The following is a 17,713-nucleotide window of genomic DNA, read 5'->3' on the forward strand; positions in this document are numbered from 1 at the left end:
TGAACTCAATAAAATGAAAGACTCATTATTACATGAGCTGCTACAGGCGCTCCCTGCAGCTGCTTCAGTTGATTAGAAAATGCTGCTGCTGGCATTTCAGAAGGAATCAGGGCGATTGGCGTCTGGATTGAAAATACATGGTAATTGCTGGTGAGCTACCTGGTGACTCTCTGCTCAGTCCCAGCCATTGTTGTCTCTAATGTGGCAAAATGCAACAGTGGAAGGACTATGAATGAGGGAAAAAACCCAAATCTCTGTGTCTATAGAGCAGAGGGAGAGAGAAGAAAAAAAACCCTTCCAACTCTTTAATTCTCAATTACTTTCAAGAACACCACAATCTCCTATGGGAGTGATTCATATTAAATCTGAATTCTCAGATTAAGAAACAAACCCCAAGAGAACGTTCTCTCTTGGTAAGTCTGTTTTGCTTCCTGAGTGGTTGTTTAATTGAAGTTTTAAGTCAGTGGAAGAGAATCTTTGCTTACCAAAGCTCTGCTAATGCTCCAAGTTTTTCTCTCTGATACAGATTTAGATAGTGACTGGTTGTAAAGAAGCTGCATTGGTGAATAGGCCATATAAAGACATGTGTTCCCTGTGTAATTCTCTGACATCAGTGCCAGGTTTCATTCCATCACACCTGTCTTAAGGGAAGGGCAGGGCACGGAGTTTATTATTTATCAAGAGTACTGCAAATACGTTGTTTTTTGCAAGAAGTGCAAAAGCAAGGCCATGGAAAGAACTGTGCTCTTTGCTCTTAATGTTGCACATAAAGAGCTTTGAAGTACTGTGTTTTCAAGCAGTCAGTATGGGGTGCGAAGTCTTATAGTCAGCTGTCTTATAGTCACTATTTCTTGAGACAAAATAGATTCAGGTTATTTAAATAATGGCTAAGTAGGGTCATGTACCTATGAGGCAAAAAAAATACCTGTAGTATGATCCAAAGAGAACGTTTTGCATTTTTAGATAGGGTGAGGGTCGGGAAGCCTTTAACCAATGTTAAAGTGTTGTTTCGTCACTGTTGAATGAAAAGGTACGTATTTGGATTTTAGTAGCTGATATGAAAGCATGAAGAATCATTTTCCACAACCTTGTATCATATAAATGGATGAATTATGTGGGTTTGAAATATGGGTGTTAGACCATGGTGTGGAGACACGATGCCTAGAGGAGCTGGTGTGATTTTGATACTTCCGTAGCTCTGTATTATCCCAGGCTGTTCTTATCCATACTGGAAGACGTAAGCTGTGGGACAGGTATTTGGAGGTATTTACCAGTGGATAGATGTATAGGCATCCCTCTTGGGGATTAACAGTGTTGGGACTCCACTGTGGTTTGAGCTAATTTAGAGTCAGTTTTCTGGCTCTTAACTCAGTTGCTCTAAGTAACTTCATTTTGTGAAATATAACTGCATGTTTTTGAGACAGCTTCCTTTCTAGAAGTGATTACGCAGGGCATTGGTATGTAAAAAGGCCAATGCTTGTATTTATCTCTAGTAACCAAGGCCATCCAGCTGGCAGAAAAGGTCCGCACTTCCAAGAATGAGCAGATAGGACAGGTGACCCTAAATTGACCAACAGAGTATTCCATGCCATATACATCCTACATGGTATAAGATAAGAGATAACAAGTTTCTTATCCCTCTTCTGCGATAGCCGGCATCCAGTGAGGACCTTGTTTGTCTGATTGCTCCTAATACTGGATCTGTGCCTTCCTGAATCCAGTTCCTGAGCTCAGGTCCCTCCTAGCTGTGGACCCATTCCCCACGTCTGCTCTACAATATTTATGGTGACATATAATCTTTGAGGGGTGATTAAAATAAAATATATTTTTATATATTATATTATTTTCTTCTTCTTCCTCTTCTAATTTCATTAAAGCTGTAGTTTTAATTTCCAGCTCACAAGTCTTTTTCCTCTTGTTTCCCTTGAGGGATTTAGGAGTCCAACTGCACGGTTTTAGCTGCTGAAATTAGCTCGGCCAGGTGTCAACCGTGACACACTCCCTGTGTGTAGGTGGTGCATAGAAACCTGTGGTCACTACTTTTGAAACGAAACAGGCACACAACAGTTTAGCCCATGATACAAGGAAATGGCAGCAGAAGTAGTACTAAGATATGACTTCAAATGATTATGGTACTCCAGGCTCTTCTTTCTCTCTGTTCTCATCTTCCATTTACCTTTGGATTCAGGTGCTTTTGGTTCAGATCAAAGCAGAGTTGGGAACAGAAAAGCTTACCCGCTTTTTCCACGTATACTAGCTGGTCAAATAAAAGCCTATACCTCTATCATCTTTGCCCTGCTTATGGTGCCTGGATCATCTTGTTTTCAAGAACGCTACCTTTTTCCTCTATCTTTCTTACATATCCCATAAAACCCATGGAAAAGGGAAATTCCAATCTGGAAAAATTCAGGGTAAATAAATATCCCAGGTACTCCCTGTATTTTCTATGTGAGTAAGTATTTTGTTTTCATTTTTTATTATTGAGCATGTGGTATTGGAAATGTAAAACAATATTAAAAAAAAAAAGTCAAAAGAAAAAGGATTTGCAAAAGTTTTTTTTCCCAAGGCTCAAACACAACGTTCTAATATTGTAAGAGCATTTTTCTAAAATAACTTTATAATACAACTAATTAATTTCTCAAAAATTGTTGATTTTTCGGAATCATGTATTTAGACAAAAATCAACATGACTCAATGCAAATGGCCTGAAAAAAAGGCATTTTTGCTACCTGTTATAATAATCACAAGAAGAAATGAGGAATGAACCTCAGGAGCTCTGCAAAAACACAAGCAAAATCATCTGAAATGTTGACCCAAGCTTGCTACCACAATCCCCTTCCCTCACTTACCGGAGCTTTGTTGTGGGAGCTGTGGAAGCACTGGGAGATCCACCACTTCTGGCCTTCATGTGTGCCCCGGCTTTGCTCTGCTTGGCCTGGGGGATAATACTTACTCACCTGACTGATTCGACAACATTCCTTAGCAGGTCCTCTACTCTGCATATCTGTAGAGAAAACAAGACATCACCAATGTACATGCCCACTCTGGATACAGAAAAAGTGTTTAGTTTTGCAGAAAAAGTGATGCTCAGGAGTGCAAATGGGTTTGCTTCCTTTCTTTCAAGCATTTAACTATTTTTGTATTGAGCTGATGTGAAATTACATGAGCTCTGATCATGTGAATAATGCATGAGATTTAAGACAAATACATGAAAGGAGCTTATTTTTCATGTCAAACAATTCTTTATTTTTTATGGTACAAATTAAAAGTGACAGATCTGAAGCTGTTAAGAAATACACAAAGTGCAGCTTTACTGACCATACAGATATTGCTCTAGATTAAGTACAGTTTTTGTCAGTTTTTTTAATGTTTTTTTTTTTTTTTCATGTTAAGCAACCTGTGCAGATAAATCAGCTTTGGTTTCAAAGTCAGAGTAGTAAGGAGCTTTTAAATATCCAGTTTGGTTTCTTGGTCACAAGTCCACCACATCGACTCCTTTTGTAATTATTCGTATTTTTCAACAACACAATACAGTCCATTTTGTACTGCCATCTTTCCTGCTGCATGCTCCATGCATGGAAAAACAGATCTCTTCGCAGTGCTTCATAAGTGACCCTGGTGACCATTCTGTAGATTATAGCACATAGGACAAAAATAATAATAATAGTAATAATAATAATTAATAATAATAATAATATCACTTTTTAACAATAAATAAACAAATGTGCCCCACATAATCTCAAGTTGGAAACAAGCAAACCACATGACAAAAAGCTCATTACAAAATGTTTTCCAAACAGATTTTACAGTCAAACATTGACATGGAAATCAATTTCCTCTCTTATCTTCTTATTTGAATGTTGGTCAATAACTGGGTACAAGTAGAGTGCTGAGGTAAAACACTGATGAACAGTTTTATTTTTGTATTTCTTTTTTTTTTTTTAAATAGTAACAGTTTAGTATTGCGAGATTGTCAGCAACATTTAGCCATATCTATACAATGTGCATATACCTACATACATTGAGCTTTGGTCCAGCATTGAGAAGACGAGCAAAGGCATTTTACATATTTCTTTTTGGTTATAGCTTGAGTTCTTTGATACGCCTCTACTTGTTCCTTCTTAGCTCCTTTTTGCTTCCTTGTTCTTTCTTTTTTTCTTTTTTTTTTCTTTTTTAATGTTTTTTTTTTTCAGTAATAACATAAAGAAACTGGAACCATTTGAATGCATTTGATTTCTTCAACTGTCCAAAATATCTTTTCAGTGAAAAACATAAAAAGACAAAATCAGAACAGTAAGGGAACCCTTGGTTCATTATTCAAATAATAATTTTTTATATATATAGATTTTTTTTAAAAATTCAATGATCAATACATTGGAAAACCATTAAACCTTCACATATGACTGAAGAGACTTTTTTTCATTTGCTGGTAGCAATCCATCTTTTAGTCACATGCAAAATTAAAAAAGTATTCAAATGTAATCAATACATGAAAATTGTTTACAAATGGAAACCAGAAATGTTGCAAGTAACAAAATAAAGCAAAATATTTATGGCCCCCCAAAGATGCATGATTCACACGTAAGTTATCTTCCTAAGAATCTGTTCAGGCACCATTTATGCCTCATAGCAAAAATTTGTTTATAGAAAAATTAATATAAGAAGCATTACAACACTTTATAAATAATTTACAAAACATAATACAAAATTAGAAAACTGTAAAAAAAATCACTGCACATGAATGGTTTTAAGACCGTAAGATGAACATAATTTTTTCTTCCAAGCTGGCAATTTGTATTTATTTTACATTTTTACTGTCCTAGTTACATCCTCCCGATATGTACTTTGGAACAGAAAAGAGCTTATATAACTGCTGCCAGAAGATTTTTAAACATTTAATATCTTTCATACACTGTTTTAGTTCACTTCTTGGTTTTTTTTTTTCTTCACAAAATTTAGAACAGTCCTTCGGAGAACTGGCAATTTAGTTTTTAGGCAAAGAATGGTCGATGGGTTTGTTCCCAGGCTGTTGATGATAGGGGTGGAGGGAGCAGGGGGACATACGGCCTCAAGGGTGGCTGAATCATGTATGTGGCATTAATGACTGGACAATTAGCAGCATCCTGGAGACATGGATAGGACTTCAGCAGTGTCTGCTTCCAATACGGTTTGTTCTGCCCTGCTTTCCTATTAGCTTCTGAGTGGTCTCCTGATCGTTATGTAAACTGAATTGTGGCTGCAAGTTTAGAGATGTTTGGTATAGACAATATAGATATATCTATGGATACGGGTCTCTGTGGATTGAGAGGGAAAAAGAAGAACCAGAGGGGCAGATGTTGCTGTGGGAGTCTCTTTACTTTACATGTTCAGCTTAGGTAAAGCAACTTTTTTGTCCCTCACAATTTGCCTGTGGTTACTGAGGTGTTTTTTCCCCCAGGAGATATTTATATGCCAACAGTCTGAAAAGAGTCAATAACAATTCTCACTCTTCTCTTCATAAAAGCAATACTGAAAATATCCTTAAACATACCCTGCTGAAGCTTAAAGCCTAAAATGCATTTGCTGGATGTGAGCCCAGCCCAGAGTACTGGATTCTCAATGCTTTCCAACCCTGACCTTTGAGAGTGCTCACATTTAGAGGTAGTTTCTGGCATAGATGATGGTCTCTGAAGCCTTAAAACTCCACCAACCATGCAGTAAATACCCCATTCTACAAGGCAAATCCCATTAATAAAATAGCTGGGGCCAGATTCAAAGCCTAGGGAAATCAATGGAAGTCCCTTTCTTTCGCTAAGTTTTTGATATAGCCTTGAGTTCTTGAAAATGCTGTAAGAAAGGTGTTATTTGAAGACTCCAGCACTTCAGGAACCATCTTCAACGTCCTGGGTAGACGAGAAAAACACAGTACAACCATCCTGAGGTCAGTGAATGCAATCAGGTGTTATACCAGCAGAATTTTATTCCATCTCTACAGTGAGCTGAACCAAATCCCTAATGTTATCTTTTATAAAGTCCTGATCAAGATGCAGCTTCTACCTTCATAGTGGGCTGAACCCAAAAGGCTGGAACAGAACTCAGCAGAAGATTAAAATCGCAGGTGACCTTCACGGGTCAGCCCATACCCCGCTGATAACCTGCAATACCTTTCCCTCCCTCTGAGCCTTAGTATACTGTGAGATTCAAAGGCCACAGTGTTTTAGAAGATGCTTGTCCAATCAAAAAGGAAGCCGCAAAGGTAAGTTGTCTTTAAAGGAAAATCAATTCATCTGAAACATATTGCAGGTGACCCACCTTACTATTCCCAAAAGATAAAGGGTTTCCCTCTGTCCTGATTGCTTAGTCTAGCCAGCAGTCACAGCAAACATCTGCAGAAACATAGCCTCCTAATGAAGAGGTCAACAGGGCCAGCATCAGTATCAGGATGGCATGAAAAAAAGGCAGAAGGAACAAAGCACTACCATTAAAACAGTCCATCGTGATGTAATGATCAAAACATCCTCATCACTTCTCTTCCTGTCCATTTGTTTTCATCAGAATCTCAAGAAATTTCCTTGGCTAGTGGACTTTGGAGAGAAATTACTTCAAACAGAACCATGCTATAGATGCAGTGCTGAACCAAGTGTGAAGTTTGTATTTATACTACAAAATGAGTTTGGTTAACCTCTCTAGGTTCATGGCCAAAGGACAGAGAAATCCCAAGCTACATAATCGACAATGAGTACAATGTTCAGTGTGGACTCAGTGTGTGAGACGTAATCCTAATCCTTCTTTGTCCTCTATTGCATTTCAGCATATCAATATAAAAGTGTTCAGATTTCACTTCTCTTTTTAAAACTCTTCGAACAGTGCTGAGCTATGTGGGTTTGGGGAAGGGGTAGAGAATGATCTGGAAGAGGAGAGGCAGCAAAAAGAATCAGAAAAGAAAATAGAAATGCAAACCAAGACATACACCCTTCGAAGAGAAATACCACACCCTGCAAATCACAATAAAAATAAATTATTTTTGGCACCCAAACACTTGGAGACTGCAAAACTGTTGACTACAAGAGATGGAAAGAAGGTGACCACAATGGAATGACTTTAACAGCTGTTTGTATACACCCGCAGGAGGTGCAAACAATGAGAGAAATTAATCCTGTTGTCATCCTCTTTGAAAAATACAAATGTAAAAATTCGTAACACAATTTTACACTCATAAAAGAGTAGACTAACAATCTAGTTTGCAATGCCATGTTTCTGACTTTGGTTAATAGTTTTCATAGTGAATCAGCACTTGATACCTGAAAGGCTACAATCACTCCTCCAGGTGGCAGGCTTGTATTCGCTTTTAAACAGATAAAAGTTTTCTTTTATTTTTTTTGGTTTTTTTTTTGTTTTGTTTTGTTTTTCCTTAAAATGTGTTCACATTTCCATAATATACAGAAAAAAAGTAAGCAGTTATTTGGTTTACTTTAAGTCCATTTAAAAAAACTGGCTTTTTCTTTTTGGGGGGAACTAATTCTACAACACACACATACACACTAAGTGTTGTGTATTTTTTTGTTTTGTTTTTTTAAATAGGAAAACCCATAGACATTTATAAACTGTTTTGTCCTTCTTGTAGTTTTCTCAGTCTTTTACTTACAAGGGTGATGAACAGGTATTTTCACAGAGTTCGAATGGTTATGTTTCTGTTGGTGCGGGGTTTTTTTTGTGTGTGGTTTTGTTTTGATTTTTTTTTGTTTTTGTTTTTAGGAGTTTTCTTCCAGAGAGTCTGTTAAAGGCTCCATAGGAACTGCTGTTGCAGGCTCGTGTTGTTTCAAACGTTTAATTGTGTTCTTCAGTGCTTGCCTCTTATTGCAGAACCAAACTCTAACTACTTCCCGGTCATAGTTCAGTTTCTCTGCAATCTCTGTCATTTCTTGCCCAGAGGGGTGCGTGTTCTTCTCAAAGTGGGCATTCAAGATCTCAAGGGCTTGTGGCGTGAATGAGGTACGCCTCTTGCGCTTTTTGGATGGTTCGCTTCCGATAAACTCGGTAAGGTTCTGCATACCTGCTCGATGGCGGGCCTCAGCCTCAGCCATCCACCGCTCAAGCACCGGCTTTATCTTCTGGGCACTTTTAGGGGTGATGTCCAGCTTTTCAAACCTGGCAGGATACAAAAGGCCAGGGTTCAGTTTGGCTGTCAGACTGCTAGCTATAGTGTTCTCTTGGGCTTCCTGTGGTAGGAAAAAGTGGCTTCTCAGGATGGTGTGTCTGAGGGAAAATTGAGAAAGAAGAGTCTTACACTGATGCTCTGCCAGGGTGGGACTTCCTGCCTGCCTGACTAATTGACTGGCAGAGGTAATTTACAATGGATTACGAAAACTATCAGATAGGTTTATCTATAAATATATATATATATATATAAATAGCTAGATATTTAAGCTAACACAAAACGAGCACTACAACAAAATTCTAAGTACACTAAGTAATACAGGTTATGAGTTGCGTTTTCATATTTCTGATGAATTTACAAACCCTTAAGGCCAAGTCTAATACAGGAAATGACATCAAAGGCAATTGCTCTTTATCATCTCGTCTTTGTGATTAATCCTTTTCTTTCCCCTCCCATCCCATGTGGTCCAAACACCATGGGTTTAATAACACAAACCAATGGCAGTTACTAGCCTCTGAATATCAGGTTTCCTTTCCTTTCATTTTTCAGCAATTTTCACTGTTTGCAAGTTAACGCTGTATCCCTTTTCTGGGTCGGAAAAAGATCCCCATAGATGCGGTGGTGTTCAGCTGAAACAGCTGGACACTTTGCAATTATCTTGAATGCCCCCACAATGTGCAAAGACAGACTCATGTTTTCCAGATGAAACCCAGCATAATAGTCTACTAATATGCTGTGGCACCAAGCTGGGTTTATTGTGGGATTTCTGCAAACTGCACCAGAATGATATCATTTCCTGTAATGAGGTCTTCTATATATCATTTTGCCATCAAAAGTCTTTTGCCAAACCAGATTTTACAAGTATTATAAAACATCTGGAAAAGCAGCCACACAAAGCTTTAATCCTTTCAAAAAACAAGCAGAAGAGCTGAGTTCACATTTCAAGTCTTACAGAATAAGTACTTCTTTCATTTAGCGAGTTCATCCTTTCTTGCTACGCATTAAAAGAATCTTAACACAGCTCCTCTGATGCCACCCATCAGTATTTCCCCACTTCGCCTGTGCCCACCCCGCACGCTGCAGTATTTAACGTTGCAGAAAGGCAATAACTATTGCATGGCACTGCTGCGGTCCCCAGCCCACTCGGTGTTGAAGTGTGGCCGCTAATCACGACGTGCTCTGGAGATGAGGCCAAGTGAATCAATGCCTTTGTGCAAAGCAACTTGGTGACTGGGGTTTGCCATTTTTAGAGTCTATTCAGCACATGGTGGCCACAGAAAATACTCCAAGAAACAAAGCATTTCTCATAAACAAAGAATAACACAAGTAATAATTTCAGATAACAACACTCCAGAGAATTTGTAACTTCTGCCTGGGATTCTAGTGTGGTATTGACTGCAAGGTGCCCTTCCTTGGTGTCCAGTGATATTCCAGGCTGAACTGTATGTTTTAGAATGCGTTGTCTCAAGTTAAGAAAATGGCATTATTTGCATGCAGAGTATACTAGCAGGGTGGTATATTGCTGATGTGATCTGCGCAGGGCACACGGGGACTTTCCTTCTGCCTCTGAGTTGGTTGTTCAGCTTGCTTACCTTACTGCCCTTTCTGTTACCCTGGAGTTCATACTGAAACTCCTTAGTTACCATTAAAAGAAAAGTTAAACCTACTGTTTCTGAGGAACAGCATACTGCCACTGAGCAGCATGTCTTCATGCTTAACAAGAAATGCACAGTTGTAGAAGATTTTTACACCTCAAAATGATATCCCCATCTGGAGGGGACAAAGGAAATAACACCCCCTCCCCATACCCTTGCAAGTATTTGGGACCAGTTTCCGCACCCAGTCCTCACGTTCTGAGCAATTTTCTCTTCTAAGGAGTCCTCTGTAAAAGGTTTCCTCATTCTGGGTTTGTTAGCCACGCCTGTGCTCCAACTGCATCTTTATTGGGGTTTGCATGATAATTAGTTAGTGGGGAACCCTTTTGTTTAGTGAAATTCAAACCATCCCCAGTGGATTTCTCCATTGCAAGGTGGATTGAGGAAATGAGAAGGCATCAGGCTAGACAAAAGCAGAGGAAACTGCAATTTATCACTTTAAAGTATAGTATGTTAAACAACAAGGTAAGGCTACAACAAGTTGGCAACTGCTAAAAACTACACCAGTTTTAGGCATTTTTTACCGATTGACCAGAGGGAAGTAAAAAAAAAAATAAAAAATTAATCCTTAGCAACAGGGAGCAATAGCATTCATATCATTGGCATTGCTTGTTAGTGTTGATACTGCAGTACATGTTGTTTGGTATAACGATATACAAGTCTTGAAACAAATTTCCCAGCAGTAGTATCCTTGTATAGACTGAATAAAGGTTATTTTCTACAGGGAGGTATCTTATAAGAAAAAACAGTAGGGGAGACCATAGAAGTGAGAGGATCCTATGGAGCTTTTTGTATTTAACAACAATCAATGGGTTTTATGGAAAATCATTGAGCAAAATGTGAGCTGCAAGCTCACTACCCCATACTGATGTTATTTATAACCTTAGTCTTAAACTGCAGGAAAAGTACACTTCCGTTCTATGGGGAATACATTAAAAGTATAAAGAGCAGATAAAAAGACAGAGCATTTCATGGATCACCAAGAACAAAATCCACTTAAATGAGCTTAGAGTTGGTTTCTTGGCTTTCACTGATGGAGAAGGACTATAAGGCATTGCCCAAGAGGAAAAAGCTGTTACCTAAGTGTGTTTGTTACCTCATGCATAAACATGGAATTACTGTAACACACATACAGGCATATATGGTGTTCACTTCTACCTACTTTAACTCTGTCAAGGCTGTAATGTTATTTCTTATGATTAGGGCATACTTCTACGTCTGCTTTGCATACATGGGTTGTCTGTTTTTTTTAGCGAACATTTGGGTGATAAGAGATGAATAGCTGCTGGTTTGCAAGATAGCAAGAAGGATAATTTTTTCCCTTCTGTGTTGCCTAGGTAAATCATCATTAACATCCTGTATGTGAAGTGCTAACCACAGTAATACAGGTTTTAACTTAGCAGGGATGCAGCCATGAAATATTTGTTCAGTAACCCTATCTGTAGAAAATGGCACAGTATGAAGAGGGTCAGCTGGTGCTTATCCAGCATCAGCAGGGTCTCCAGCTTGTATACTGAATTAAGTCTCAATGCCAGGAACATTGTTTCTCACTTGTTTAAAAGAGGGAAAAAAAGACTAAAGTTACTTTAGGGGTACACAATAAGAACATTTTTGATGTCATATACCAACAGTATTGCTTAATTTAAATCCCAGATTAAATAATGCATTCTGAAGACACGAGACTCAAACACAAGCATATTCCTTGCAATAAGCTAAATAATTATTAAGAAGAAAGAGAGGAGGGGAGAGTTTATGATGTAACTTGTTACCTGCAGATGGCAGACTGGCTATAGGCTGGGCCTTCAGTGGCGCTTAGGGCTTGGCCAACTTGAGTCTGCGTCAGGCCAAGGGACAGGCGCCGGATTTTAAAAGCTTTGGCAAATTCTCGGATTTCTTCCAGATTCACCCCATCCACCTCTCCTGTGGCTGTTTGAGGATCTGTTGAAATATTTTTTTTTTAATCATGTCAGTCCTTCACGTCACATATGAGCGGGCAAGGCTTACACCAGCTTCCAGTGTCAAGATGTTCATGTTCTTTTTTTTTTTTTTAAATCTTTATCCCTTTCTTTTGTTCCCCAAATAGAAACAGGCTTGCCTTATCCACTGTGTTATGAAGTTTATTCAGACTGCTAAAATACCAACCATGCTGCAGTGTTTCCAGGTGCTGGTGAAAGATTGTCAAAGATTTTTAAATATTTTCAGCTTGTTGCCAAATTCCTGAAAATGGCCAGTTCATGTCCAAGAGAGGCAATGCCCAGGCTCCTTTCTGCCACTTGTGTCTTGCAAAATGTCCCTCAGATTGACAAGTCACATTCCCCATTTCCCCTTCTTATCACATACAGAAGGAAGGCTGGTGTCAATATGTATATAATTTCAGTATGTGAGGAGGGATAGATATACACAACCTGCTTGTGTTTTTAATTTGAAAGCAAGGCTTTCTACTTTATCTAAAATTAATGCCAAATAAAAAAACAAAGCTTCACAAAGCTTCCTTTCGTTTTGCAGTTCCCAAACAAAAACACCAGCCAAAAGTCCCCAATAGCTTAGCAAATGAACAGGACCAAATAAAATGCTGCCTTTAAAAACTCCTTAATTTATAAATAATCTTTTAAAACATGCCTTTCTGCGAAGCAACCCTTCAAGCTTTTCATTCTGCCTCCCATCAAGCTGATGATCAAGGAGCAGCAACATCAGCCATTAGGTTTCGGATGGTAATGCTGCACAATTTTTTACTTTTACATTAGCCCCTCAGAAGATAATGCTTATGATGCTGTGAGAATAAATCTGTCCTTTCTCTCCATAGCAGTTTACTGACACAGAAGCCTTTGTCCCTGAAAGGGCACATAATAAAGAATCTTTACCACAGGAAAGCTCCTTTGGTGCTGGATAACTCGGTCAATTTAGGACTTATCAAGGGAAATGACACAACAGCTGGAGAACGGAACTTTCCCCCCCTCCCAAGCTACTGATCCCTGGCTAAATGAAAGTGTTTGCCAAGTCAGAGACAGCATGGGACTGGGATGGTGGAAGATTTCAAAGTGTTGTGCAATCCTGCATGTAGTGAAGCTATTCTCCCAGTGAGACATCTCTATTGTTCTTCACCTCATTCCTCAGACTTTTTAGGTGAAAACTTTGCAGCGCAATAACCCATCAATTTCTGTAAATACAAGCAGTTGTCCAAGGACGGTGCTAGACTACATTACTATTCTGAACCATATATTAGAGTGTCTCCTGCTAGTACTGCTATAGCTAAAAATTTGTCAGCATTAACAGTAATAAAGCTTTTATTTTCAGGGCCTTATAAACCTGATGTAAAATTCCCTTATGATGGAAATATCCTTTTAAAAAAATCTTTTAGTCCAATAATAGACAGAGGGAAGGGGTTTTTCTGGTATATAAATTTAGCCTATACCGAATCATAGCTTGAGTGTAAGAAGCACACATAACAATAGTATTTAAAAAACACTTGTGTATGCAACCGGCGGTTGTGTGAACTCTTCATACAGGTAAACTCACCTGCAGGCTGAACCTGCCTTTAACAACGTTCCACCCTCAGAATCATCCCTCCTGTTATCAGTGCCGTGCTTCAGCTCACCTGTGCACCCATGCTAGGGTATTTATTAAGTAGTTTTAGGTAGTTGGTGCTATGACAAGGGATACTCAGATTTGTAACTTTTATTTGCCTTTAGAGTTGTGACATTTTCCTGCTTACCTCATACCCAGTCTATCTAGCACACCATTTCTGATTTTCAGAGACACAGAATGGAGCTGGATGCTTACCTGCCCTTTGGGTTTCTGAAGAGCAACTGGTAAATGTACAAAATGTCATAAATGATAATGGCCTCAAAGATTCCCTTGAGTAAAGTGCACTAAGATGATGACCTTCCTCACCTCTTTCCTTCCTTCACTTTTAGGCCTCTATCTAAGGCTTTTAGGAATGTGACAAAGGAGAACTTTCAAAGTAGCAAACGTTGTGGCAACTGTCACCTTTAAACATCCCCAAATCCTGTTAATAATAAAAAGAAGGTAAGAAATCTAAGGAGTTATTTGCTTGTGCATGATTACAGAGAAATTCTGCCAAGTTCTACTGGATCCTTCTGAATCCGCAGTGTTGCAACAGTGAGTATCATGGAAAGTCCTTGCCCGCTGGGGAGGCTTGAATGAGGGAACAATTAAGCTGACCTCTCCTTGTGATGAGAAAAAACCTGTGATGCACTTCAGGAATACGGGAGCAGATTGCGGTATATGGCAGAGTGTCTGTTCAGAAAGCAGCTTCATTCTTACATAGTATTTGGGGAAGTGGAAAATAGTAACAGACACGGACCAAAACACTGAAGCCTTTTATCGCTGAATTCTAGGGAAAACAACATTTGTGTGAAATCAGAACCATTTCTACTTCAAGTGTGATTCAAAGCCCTTTGTAATTCATGGAAATAGTCTCTTGATTTCTGTCAGCTCCTTAAAACTCAAATAGTGTGTCTATGAAGACCACACTACTGACATCATCATATAACAGCCCTGCTCTGTTCTACTCTATTGCCATTAAAATGCCATCGGTACATAATCTTGGACTCTGTGGACTAATACATGCACGTACGTGAACATATACAAATAGTTAATGGACTTTGTTTTAATAAATGCTGAGCTCTCAGAACAGTTAAGTGTATAGCGCACTTCATATTTTAGGAAGACTGGCTTGTTTGAGACTGTAAATAAATTGGTGCTTTTTATATGAAATGGATTTAGTAGAGGAGGCAGCACAGTGCCAAGAGGAAAATAAAGAATACCAGTGTCATTAAGCGGTTGGGATTGACAGTAACAGCATTCAAAGACTCCCCACATTCATTATGGTAAACAATAGTTGTTGTGTTTATGAAACTACTGGGTGCTGGAGAAAGGTGAGGGAGTTGTCTCAGACCGCTTATGTACATATGCCCTAACAGAAAGGAAAACAGCTAAAATTCCCTCAGATGTAATGGTGGATGGTGAAGGTAGGCAAGTGGAGTGTAAGAAATAAAATCCACAGTCTCTCTTTCTACACCAAACCCCCTTTTTCTTCTTTCTGAAGGGGATATGATTCACACTTTTGAATTCTTCTAAAATCATGCATAAGTTTGTTAGTAAGTACAAATTTGTTCTAATTTTAATCAGTGCAACTTGAAGGATAAAGCAAATTTCTGTTGTGCAGAGCTCTACCATGGAGGGATTACCAGGGATGATTTCCCCCGTCAGATAGGAGGAGGAATAGCTGGCAGAGGAAGTCCAATGAAAAGCAAATTGGGTAACAGGGTCAGGAGAAAACATTGTTAATGGAAAATTGGCTGGATTTCAGGGGAAAGAATGAAGAATAATTTGTTTGTGGGAGGGATTTTAATTTTATAGTAATAAATGACAGTAAAATGAACTTGGAAGGAAGAAAGGAACTTATTTGAGACACAAATCTCAGAGCACGAGGGAAAGCCAGCGATATCCACAAAGAGAACATATGATGGAGAGGTTAAAGAAATGAGAAAAGAGATGCATCTGAGAGAGGGAAAAGAAATGGAAAAAAAAGGAGGAATAATGATATAGAATTGAATGAAGAGAAACGAAGAAGAGAAAAGATGAGAGAGGACGAGAAAACATGAAGAAATCATACAGAAGTAACAGGAAAAGTGGAGATGAATCTTGTAGGCCTTGCTTAGGCAGCGCTTCTTTTAAAATATCCTTTCTTTGGAAACAACATTAATTTTCTGTTTTTAGAAGAACTAGCACTTGTTGGTGGTCCAGGATAAAGGGGTAAGGACAAGATAAAAGGAAGAACTATAAAGAATACAACAGTCCAAGAAAAAAAAAGATAGGAAATAAAATAAAAATAAATAAGAAAAGGAAGGAAATTCACCTTTTAAAGAAACAGGAAACACATTAAAGAAAAAAAATGCAAAATCATAAAGAACATGTGACTAGAACGAAAAGTAAAAGTCATAAAAGCAAGGAACATGGAACACTAAAGCTATTAAAGACCAATTCTGATCTCTTTCTCATATTACTTTACTAATTTCACTGATCTGAGGCAGCCTCATGTAAACAGAGTTACTTTCTTTACAGTAAGTGTGCAGAACCTTGCCCCAAAGGAATATGTATTGAAGTTATGTGGCTCTAATAAATTTGATTATCAGAATAAGGCTGCTGAATATGCTTAGTTTTGCATGAACTTTACTATATTTAGCAACAATTACTGGAATACGGCAAATGTATACAAAGGTACTCGACACTAGGGTGTCCACTGGAGGACTGGGCTGCAGCTTTGAAATGAATAAGCAAAAGGGAACAATAACATTCCTGCCTAGGGAGGAGTAAAGCAATCAAAGAGATATTCAGGAGTCCACAAGTTGTTTCTTGCTGCCACCATGCCTATGGATTTCCTTCAGGGGCACTGACGCACTGTAGATCTCATCCCACTAAAAGACTGAATCGACTTTGGCAGACACTACGTTTCAATTGCAGGCCAGTTACACAAAGCTCTGCTAACCAGCGTGGGAGCTGGGGCACTAAGAAGGCTTTGTTCAATTATGAGCCATAGGCTTGACAAAGTGGTGCTCCGGCCCTTCGGGGATCTGCACCCAGAAACTGAATGGATTCTGCAAGAGAGCAAAACATGAATGACCTTCTGTCTATTCATTTCCCTGTGTACAGTCACAGTTGTATGCAAATGGGTTTTTAGTCACGTGAAACAATTTTCAAATTTGTGAATCATAGAGTGATAGAATCATTAGGTTGGAAGATCAGTTAAGACTATCTAAAAAGATGGGATTATCAACAACAACAAACAGGCATAAAGGATCCTGTCTGCCTTTTCATGTTTCGTTACACAGGTAGTTTGGTCTTTCCCTGCTGAACTGACCATATTGTCTTCTTGTAGTACTAAAAATCAGCAGGTAGCTCTCTTGTGCCATGGATCATTGTCATTTACGTGCTGGCTCAAGAAGGCTTATACCTGCAGTGTTAGCTCCACTTCATGGTTGGCTACATGCCATGCATATGGACATCCTAGACAGCAGTCAAAGGTCATAGAGATGACTGTTACTTCTGTCTGTGTGATAACACTATGTAAACATCAGAAATGACTTGATGTCCCCTCTCACTACTCAGTCTGTTGGTCTTGAATAGCTAGGGAGTAATGAAGCTGGAAATGTACATTTAAAAGAACTACAGATACTTTTATTTATGTATAATAGTTGTTCTTACAAGAGATCCTTATCAACAGCCTTTCCTTTTGGAATGATCATAAGATCTGGGTCCTAATGAATCAATTCCCTAGCACAATGCCTTCCTCAGTTAGATTTTACACAAGTATTCCCTTCACTCTGAATACTCGCTTCTCTTGACTTAATTGAGCTTTCTTCTTTTTTTGAGCAAGGGAGAAGCAATCCAACTGTCTTCTCCCTGTCATTTGTTATCACAAGTATTAGAGCATGGACTATGGCTAAGTTTGCCTGGCATGACCCATTACAAGACAAAGTTCAGGGCAACTGCTTCTGAGAATGAGGGTAATAAAGCAAGTTGTCCTGCCCAGGGTAAAAAAAAATATAATAACCTCTTTTCTTTAAGAAGTTTCAGTTTCCCTACAACTTGAAATATGGCTTTGAAAGATGTCAGGGAGATAGCTGTTATGACAGCAACTGGGTTCTTGCCATCCCGAGTAAAAGTCTGTCTCCAACAAGTCCAAGCAGGTGGGCCTCCAGAGCTCATGTCTCCTCCGTAGAGATCTGCTAGACCTCTGTGTAGAGTTTTAAGATTTTCTCTGCATTGAGGACTCTTGAACCTAAGGCAGAAGCAGATGGAGAAGAACCACCCCCTCCTATGGTTGTGGCTCTGGCCTGCTTTGGGTCAGAACAGCAGTAAAGATAGAGAGACTGACTCGCCTGTCTTCTTGATGATC

The 17,713-nt window shown here is 38.8% G+C and overlaps 1 protein-coding gene across 4 annotated transcripts in view; it reads right to left on the bottom strand.

Annotated features, from left to right (window-relative positions):
* Nucleotides 1-3,342: 3,342 nt before the first annotated feature.
* The window catches only part of POU6F2 (POU class 6 homeobox 2), a 310,811-nt gene continuing 296,440 nt past the window's right edge, over nucleotides 3,343-17,713 (bottom strand). For 3 of the 4 annotated variants that reach the window (XM_054058201.1, XM_009568483.2, XM_054058202.1), the window contains exons 9-10: nucleotides 11,562-11,730; nucleotides 3,343-8,235 (exon numbers count right to left, since the gene is read on the bottom strand). In XM_054058201.1, the coding sequence (XP_053914176.1) occupies nucleotides 7,731-8,235; nucleotides 11,562-11,730 (674 nt within the window). In that variant the 3' untranslated portion in view covers nucleotides 3,343-7,730. The remainder of the gene's footprint in view (nucleotides 8,236-11,561; nucleotides 11,731-17,713) is intronic. The other variant, XM_054058203.1, reaches the window with a different exon arrangement.

The sequence above is a fragment of the Cuculus canorus genome, chromosome 2 (assembly GCF_017976375.1).
Source record: "Cuculus canorus isolate bCucCan1 chromosome 2, bCucCan1.pri, whole genome shotgun sequence".
In the NCBI taxonomy this organism is placed as follows: domain Eukaryota; kingdom Metazoa; phylum Chordata; class Aves; order Cuculiformes; family Cuculidae; genus Cuculus; species Cuculus canorus.